The 9,421-nt window shown below is 38.9% G+C and overlaps 1 protein-coding gene across 2 annotated transcripts in view; it reads right to left on the minus strand.

The window, feature by feature from the left end:
- Positions 1 to 5,780: 5,780 nt before the first annotated feature.
- Positions 5,781 to 9,421, minus strand: part of nrip2 (nuclear receptor interacting protein 2) — a 30,518-nt gene continuing 26,877 nt past the window's right edge. For both annotated transcript variants that reach the window (XM_035679329.1, XM_035679323.1), the window contains one exon: positions 5,781 to 8,490. In XM_035679329.1, coding sequence (XP_035535222.1) covers positions 8,374 to 8,490 — 117 coding nt within the window. In that variant the 3' untranslated portion in view covers positions 5,781 to 8,373. The remainder of the gene's footprint in view (positions 8,491 to 9,421) is intronic.

The raw sequence follows: 9,421 nt of genomic DNA on the forward strand, positions 1-9,421 counted from the left end.
CATGAGGATAATTATGTGCAGGCTTTGAAAGAAGATGAATCAGGGTTTTTAGCTAAAGCTCATATTCAGACCTTATAAGGCTGCAGGAGCAGAAAGAACAAGAACACCTGAGAGTCTGGTGCTCATAATGTTCAGCTTCTATTGAAGAGCTGTGGAAAGTAACAAGTATAATTAATTAAGTACTAAAGCTACTTTATAGTTCTACTTCACCACATTTCAGAGCGAAATATTGTTCCAGGTTACGTAAGATTTAAGATCAGGGAATGATTGTGGTCAAAAGAAATCCATGTCAACTGTCCATTGGAAACAGGAAATGTCTAGCAGTCAACATTTAGTTGACCTGTTCGTCGACACCGACTACTTCTTCCTTTGCTTCTGATGGACAAGACTCATAATTACTGCACTAAAGGGCTTTGTCATCTGAATGCAAACATCTAATTTTTGTAGCTGTTTTTTTTTCATTTAAATTGAGGCCCAGAGGTAAATGTATCCTATTTTCTAAAAAGATATTCCTCCTTGCAGCCCCATCTCACAACCCTTCAGATTTATCTTGGGGTTGGAGTTAGCCTGACTCCTATGTTGGGAAGTCATGAATTCTTTGAGGTCTGTACCTGTTTTCTTCTAGTGGACAGGATTTGCCGCCCAGGGCACCTCTGCAGCACTACAGTACTTCATTATAATCCTGTTTTCTCACACATTGCACCTTTATCAAAACACTACAGCTCCTGCAATTTGCATGTTGCACTTGGGCATATTGCGATCTCGGGCGGGGGCCCTTAAGGAAAAAACGTTGGGAACCACTGCTCCCTGAGTACTTCTTCCACCACAAATTCATTATGGTCATATTTAAGTAATATTTTACAATGTTTCTACATTGAATTACATTATTTATGATGATTTCTTTTGGCTGGATGATTATGAAAAACTTGAATTGTGCTTCAGGGAGGGTTTTTGTAGAAAATTGTATTTGCCAAGCTTTGGAGAGAAGGCAGAATATTTTAAGAAAGAGCCATAAAATAATCTATAATTGTATAATAAAATAAAATGTTTGACCACTGTACGGTGTCGCATGAGGGTTGGGTACTTTGTATGCATGACACTAAAATAAGATAAAAACATTATATTATACTCTAAATTGAAATCTAAATGTTTCTACACCCTTCTTGTCAGTTTACATGAGCATCCTCCATTTGAGGTTTAGCCCAGTGCCCGTGCTTGGTCTTGGTGGCACAGTAGGATGTGGGTGTGGTAAATATGGATCTGATCCTGACAGACAGCTGGACCCCCAGCCTCCAAAGTAGAAGGGTGAGGGGCTTGACAGAAGCTCCATCACGTTCCATCAACAGCTCCGAGCCACTGAGGGAACTGACACCACTGATTAACAGAACCCAATTTTGCAAGCGTCAGGCTTAATTCTGTGGCGTTTCATCATCCCCTCATGCTCGATGGGGGATAGCTGCAGGATGAACAGCACAACAGGCAGTTTTAATAGCCAGTAGTTTTATCAGCAGATGCAGAGAGGATTTCAGTCTGACTGGCTGCTTTATTATTCAGATGTTTGTCAATGTCATGTTTGGTTTTTATAAAATAAACTCTATGGATGCAGTTTAAAATTATAACCAATGTTTTGATCATCGGAGCAGTATGCCTCAGATGTTACTGGCTAATGCTTCTTTTTAACTCTCTGTGTCACTTTGAGATTAAATATGAAAAGTAGTCTGGGCAAGGCTGAATGGAAATAGGGTGTTTTAATTAATCCCACATCATTTTTCTTCATGTGGAATTTATTTTGTTGTGCCTTTTTGAAGATACAGAATCAATTATGATAGAGGAATTATTTTTTTCCAGCAGGGAAAATAGGAATATTTCTCTCACAGAAAGAAGGTGTTTGAAGTTGTAGTTGGGTTGGTTGCTAGTTGAGCTTAAGAATACCGTCTCGGTTATTGTGGAGATTTCTGACATCTCCTGCCTGCCTGTTAATGCTGGCATGCTAAAAGATTTATATGCTAAAAATGTTTGCATGTTCGCTAATTTGCTTAATTAAAATTTTGTTTAGCCTGTCCATCAACAGGTCTGATTAACTGATCTGTTAGCTGTTGTCTGATCTATCTGTTCACATGCTAACTGTATGCATGTTCATGGCCTCTTAACATATGTTCTTAAGGATCTACAGATCAAACTATATTTTTTTTGTATGCCGGCAACGGAATACATGTTCCTGCCAATGGTGTCACACATTCTCACCGATCTACAGGTGGAGGTAACACGGCAAGATATGCTTTAATGTGCCAGCAAAGGCAACACATTCACCACATTTAGTTAGACCTCCAGGGTGCACACAATCCATTTTAGTGAGTAACACTGAATTTAATTACCTTGAACAAAAATTTGGCTGCTCATACGTTTGTTTGATATTTTCAGCCACTTCCAAATTATTTAGTGTCTGGTTGGATATATTTTGTTGCGTTCAGGAAATGTGAGTTCCCCTGTAGTAATTAGGACTTGGATTCTGATTTGAATGGTATGTACAATTTAGAAAATTATGCAGTAATTACAGTAACCCAGATATGACATGAATGTGGCATTTGTATTTTTCTGCCCCTATTCCCTACAGCCCAAAATGATAAATGTGTCTCTATTTGCATGTTAATTCCCATGTGATTCTTTCGAGACAGAGTGTTAAATATTTTCTGTCTTGTATCAAACCCTCTCTGGAGGATCTCCCACTCACTGACACTGCGTTACATAACAGCCGCCTCACCACAGAGGACCTGGTCTGATCAATATTCCCCTCACCATATCCCTACCTCACTCTCTGGGGTTAAGGCCTGTGGGTCATTCCCACTGAGTTAATCGAGCCTGCAGGGCATCAGTGTGTGTGTGTTCAACCCTTTACCAGATGGAGGGAGTGTTACAAAGAGGGAGGAGATGCTATTGATGAGATGAAGGACAAAAACAGACAGAAGGCTATTTCTGGTGACAGGCAGAGTAAATAAACTGGCTCTAATGAGGGTCTGGACTGAGGAGTGGGCTCAGCTTATATCAAAGTCTGTGACAAAGGCAAAGTCTTTCTTCCCACTCTAGTCTTGCACAGCTTCTAATCATATGAAGTAGAGCAAAAATAGTCCTTTTCATGTAGCGCCATCATCGTATTTATGACCAAATACTTTCAAAACTTATGCCATTCTCATCAGCCTCAGCTGTACTGTATCAACTGTGTTGATTGTGCAAATTAACATGCTAAAACACTAAACTAAGATGGTGAGCATGGTAAACATTACACTTGGTTAACATCAGAATATTAGCATTATAATTGTTAGTATGTTGATGTTAACATTTAGCTCTACAGCCTCACAGTGCCGCTAGGATGACTGTAGACTCTTAGAAACTGTGATTTATTATGAGTAAATCCCATAATAGTCCCTAACTAATGCAGTATTTACTCCTGTGTACTTAACATTTGTAAGAAACTACAGTGACCACTTGTTTTTAAAGAAAGAAACTATATATTTGTGAGCAGTTTTTAAAGATTTACAGTAGAATCCAATTCATTAAATATGGGTTGTTGGTTTTGGTCTTTTCACAGAATTTAATGACAGTAAGAAAAATATAAAATAACACCAAGCCGACTTCTTTAAATGTACAACCTTGAGAGGATAGCTACGGATGGATGCAATATCTGTTTAATAATGACTCTTACAATGTTGAGTTGTTTTATTGTGACGACATTTCCACGTTCTAGTCCTCCATCTGACATTGCTCACCAGTAATTATCCACAAATACAATCAAATGGGTGGTTAAGCACACTGGCAGTATACTGTAAGTCTGCCTCAGATAATTCATTCCTCGGGGTACTGAAAGCCCCGGGGAGATCACCTGTGTTATTGTGAGTGCTTTTACTCCTCTGGATGGAGATTTATATTAGTCATTCTCTGCTGCAGATCGCTGTGCCTCTACTGCAATCTCTGGTCGAGATCTGCCCTGTAAATGACAATAGCCTTCTCATGCATACTGTATGGGAGGGTGAGACACGTTGCTTTATGCAACACATACTGCACAGACAGAATGAAGCATTGGCTGCTGCCTGAAGCTCAACTTAAAGATCAAACAGTCAACACATACCCTTTGTCTTGTTCTTATTCATGATGTCTCGAGTGATCAGTGTGTGGTTTTGAGACAAAGCATCTTGCTATGCATTTGTAGACACCAGTAAGAGAGGAAAAATACGACCACAGTGGGTTTTCTGTAAGAACACTTGTATATTGGTACTTTCCTAGCAGAGGTGATACCTGCCGCAGTGTTAACAGGATGTGGTGTGCAAACTGACTCAAAACAAGAGAGGGGGCGTATTGAGGGAGATCTTCTCTAACAATGTTTGTTGTAATTTCATGTTCCTATAATGTTCCTTCCACTGTGTTCCCTGGCTTACCGGTGCAGGTAGCTGCCACACTGAGCGCAACAGGAAATAGCATCGCCTGACAGCTCTGACAAGATGAATGTAGTTTTGTGAGGAAACAACCGTGTCAAACCTAAATTAAAATGCCAATCTAATGCAGATGTGTCCCTGAACAAAAAAATAATGGCAGTGGGGGACTTTGTCTTTTTGTCGTGACATTTCTTCAGCTGTATATCTCTAGGTTCACAATTGCCTCTCATTACTTTTCCAATCTAATATTTTTTTGTGAGCTTGTCACGATGGCACCTGTAATAGCATACAGCATAGGGGTGGACAAAAGACTTGGACTTCAGTGAGACTTGAGTCAGGTTTTTGTCATGAATCATGAAACTTTCAAGTCTCCCATTTGGAGCTGGTAGATTAGATTTGTAGATAAAACATAAACAACAGGCGTACCTTGCATTGTATAACAGCATGAATTTGGGCTGCAACAAACCATTTTCATTATTAATTAATCAGTTGATTATTTGTATGTATTGTATTATGTTGATTGATTATTCATTACGTCTAAAATATTTTACTAAATGCCTATCCCAGTAGTGGGATATTGCTTGTTTTGTCCGACCAACAATAAAAAAACCTCCAGAAGAAATCCATTAAAAATGATATAAAATGGTGAAATGCAGCAAATACGAAGAAGTTGGAACCAACAAATGTTTGGATTTTTGTTTGATAAATGAAAAACAATTAGTCGTTAAATTTAAAGGTCCATTGTGTAACATTTAGGAGGACCTATTGGTCTACGGGTCCTTTAATCTAAATATCTATTGGTTGGTTAATTGTTGAACAAGTTTAGCTTGAATATTTAATTATTAGGCATTATTACTTTGTTTAGGAAGACCTAAGACTTGACATGACCCTACAGTCCTTGAGACTTGCTCTGATGGACAAACTTGGACTGTCTTTCTATCTGTGTCATGGAAGAATGGCAATACAGCGAGATGGGAACCTTCGATGGTGGGGGTCAACTGTCGAAGCCCCCTGGTGCTGTGGGAACATCTGCTTTCTCTGTTCTGACATGACAAGGTTCTTTATATAGCGAGAGATGTACCAGTGAGGGGCACATACAGTACATGGGTGTTTTGCAAGTACAGACCATGGGAATGAATGTGAGGTCCAATAAAACTAGGAACTGGCTGCTCTGGCTGTCTTCTAGTGGAGCCCTCCCACAACCAGTCTGGTGATTCACATAATTCAGACAGACGGAGATTAGAGATTTTAAACGACTGCCCTTTCACATAATGTTGCTCCGCATTTCCAAATAGGCGCATCACGCAGTGTGTCAGTTAACATCAAAATTATGAATACAAACGGGGCTAGCCAGAATACATATTTTATTAGGCAGAGAAAATACTGTTCAGAAGAAGAGAAACACCAAAAATAAATTTCTATCATACATCATTTCCTCTCATACAGCATAGGAAGGTCACTAGTACATCAAAGAGAAACAAACATTGCCAAACTACGCGTGGATGACCTCCACGGAGAGGTCAGATGGATACTGTAGCACAGTCAAAAGCACGGCACGGCTCAGGTGTTGTTAAAGCAGAGCATGATCTGAGGCAGTTCTTGATTCTCCACACTATGAAAACACTGAGAGATGAGAGAGGCAGGTGGCACTGTAATGGGGAGTTACTTTTCATTCTCTTGTGAGAGGCAAATCAGCAAACATGATGCATCAAAGTGAGTAACATCAGCCAAAAAAGGTGGTAAATACACAAGAAGACCGGTCCTCTGAATAAAGAGGAAGATGAGTTTGAAGAGGGGCCTTGGCACAGAGTGCAGCCTCAGCCGAGTGATGAAAATCTCCTGAAAGAGGCAGAGAGGGAAGGCAGCTGGGGTCGGCTTTTGGCAGCTTTTTCTGAGCGGAGCTCGGTGGACCGGTTTGGGGGAAAGATAGGACTTTTTCCACTTTTTCCCATGTGAAACACAAGCCGAAACAGGGCAGAAAAACCCTGCTTCGACTCCTAACGCACACACACATGCACACGTAAACACACACACACACATACAGCCCCTTCAGACTTTCAACGTGACACAATCAGACTAGTACACAAACATGCAGACTTATACAAAGGCAGAACTTTACAAAGTCATGCAGATGGAATGTCTTGATATTTCTGTAGTCTGACTCAAATATGTTTTGCTGGCTGGCCTGAAGTCTATTTTTATTAGAAGGGACTTATAGGGAACTACTGTAATTGAGTCTAGGCTGTCGTGACAGACTGGTCATGTGCTCCTGGAAAACCTAACCACGTCAGTCCTCTGATGGGGGAAGAAAGAGCAGAGGGGCTTTACAAAGCTGAATAAAACTACATCAGAAACTGTGGTGTTTACCTCAGATCTCTCTTAAAATTCTAGATGAGAACCCGTCCTTAAAGAGGTAGCCTGATCCAAACTTAATTAACACAAGTCTTCAAAAAAACTTCAAGGCTTCTCAAAATTTCCTTAAAGCGCACTGGAAAAGGCATCCTGAGTACCGACACTTTTTAGATGAGTCATGTTGATTTTTAAAGAAATACTTTGACATTTTGTGAAATACGCTTATTCACATTCTTAATAAGAGTGTTAAAATGATCAATACCACCCTCATAACCATCTCCCACTACCTCTAAAGCTCAGAAATTACTTCCAGTGATAGTTAACTAAACATAAGTAGATACTTGAACAAGTTGAACAGCTGAAATGGTTCAAATTAATGGATAAATGGTGAAATAGCTAAAGCATGAAAATTGGTTAAAAAAAGATGGATGAATTAGCAGTTCAGTTAGCTAAATGTTACAGTTGAAAAAGTTAGCTAAAGTTAATGGATAAATGGTGAAATAGCTAACAGTATTTAGATAAACCGTTGAAATTGTTAGCTAAAATTAATGGATAAAAGGGGAAAAAGCTAAAAGTAATGGATTAGCCGTTCAGTTAGATAGTAATGGATAAACACTTGAAATAGCTAGCTAAAAGTAAAGAGCAAACAGTTGAAATTAATGGATAAACTGTTGAAATAGTAGGCTGAAAGTAACAGATATAGTGAAATAGCTCACTATATGAAATATTGTGAAAACTTTTCTTTTTATAAGTGTTAAGTAACATGCATTTTAAAATCAATTTCAATTAACACATTAAGAACTCGATACAGGTTTAATCCATGGAAACACTGAAATGGAAAAAAGTCAAGCTACTTGATGTTTTTACGTTTGAGTGTTTGTATGGATTAAACAGAGATGTTAATTAGTGAGCTTTAGAGGTGCCTCTAGGCGGATTTTGTTAGCTTTGAACAGAGCCAGGTTAGCTGATTCCCCAGTTCCAGTCTTTATGCCAAGCTAAACTGACTAGCTGCTGGCTTCATATTTACCGTACAGACATGAGTGTGGTGTCTTTTCATATAACTTGGTAAGAAAATGAACTAACATATGTCCCAAAATCTAAGACTGTTCCTTTAACACCGTCTAAAGTGAAATTATTTAAGTTTACAATTAACATTTTCTTGATTTACTTGATGATTTAAAGTAACTTTTGTACAGCCAAATCACAAAATATTCCACCAAAGTTCACTTTAAATGATTATAATGGTTTTCCCTTTTACGAGAGCGTCAGTGTACCCAAGCAGCTCAACAGAGGAATTGGTTTGAATATACAGTATAATCATAAAGAATGATTGAACTCACAGATCGGATTGGCTCATAACTGGCTTTCATCCGCTCTCTGAACTAGACTAATTTAATATAAGAGATAATCATGGTGAATGTCTTAATTCTACAAACACAATGATGTAAACTCAAGAACGACGGTGGCGAATGCTCATCCATGTTCTGGCAGTGTGAGACACTGTGATCGGACAGTCCAGACACATTTGGCATCACGCCACGTTCCCGCAAACAGTGGGAGATTTTAGGAAGTGGTCGCCGCCGTCGAGTCGGGCTCACAGGTTCTCGTTGGTGTCGTGTTGGCACTGGCTGTCGGTCGAGGGGTTCAGGAACGGCAGCTCCTCGCCGCAGTCCTGCAGCTTCAGGACCTGACTGCTCAAGTCCAGGCAGCACTGTAAACACACATAGTGAAACATACTACATCAGTGGTTCCCAACATGGGGGGGGGGTCCAGAGTCAGGGCTACCTAAATACAAGATAGTTTTACCACTTCAGTCCCTAAATTTACTCAAAGTTAACAATCTGAGAATACTTTCCTCCTATGGAAAGTAATAGTTTTCAGTGTAAACAGCTTTCGTACAGCATGTGGACATAACCTCTGTATCATTCACCCAAATAGTTAGTTCGTGGTTTAGCTTTCCTGGGTATAAAAAGCCTAATTTCCACTAAGATTTAGGATTATTTCTAGGTCAACCGGGCAGCCAGATAACTGATGTTTTCCTGCAAAAGTTCCAGAAGTTAGTTATATATATTCTATATATGATATAATTATCTCACCAATTACATAGAGCAATTGAAACCACTACGTGTAGGTTAAAGTGTGCAAAATGTCTGACATGGGCACAAAGGCTGCAACAATTTTCACTGATTACTTTAATTTTCTAGAGCAACGACTAATGGTTACTTTCATTATCAATGAATTTGTAGATTATTTTTTCTATTAATTGTTCAGTAAAGCCAGAAAATACTGGCAAACACAACTTCCTAAAGTCCAAGGCGTTGTCTTCAAATCATCCAAAACCCCAATATATTCAAAAATATTCACATTGAGAAGATTGAACTAGGGAATGTTTGGCATTTTTGCCTTAAAAGTAATTTACAACAAATTGTCTCTGCCCTAAATGTCTCTAATAACAAAAAAATATACCATCAAAAGCTGTAAATTACATTAAAAAATCATTTAGTAACACTTCACTAGAGAGGAGTCGCTTTGCCAGTTCCTGTGTTAAACAACATTTCAATAAACCATGTGATTACACCATTAATCCAAATTAATTACTATATTGTTTATGAAAGTTTTCAGAGAAAGTACAGGAGGAGCTT

The sequence above is a fragment of the Morone saxatilis genome, unplaced genomic scaffold (assembly GCF_004916995.1).
Source record: "Morone saxatilis isolate NCDOM2014 unplaced genomic scaffold, NCSU_SB_2.0 Contig10, whole genome shotgun sequence".
In the NCBI taxonomy this organism is placed as follows: Eukaryota; Metazoa; Chordata; class Actinopteri; family Moronidae; genus Morone; species Morone saxatilis.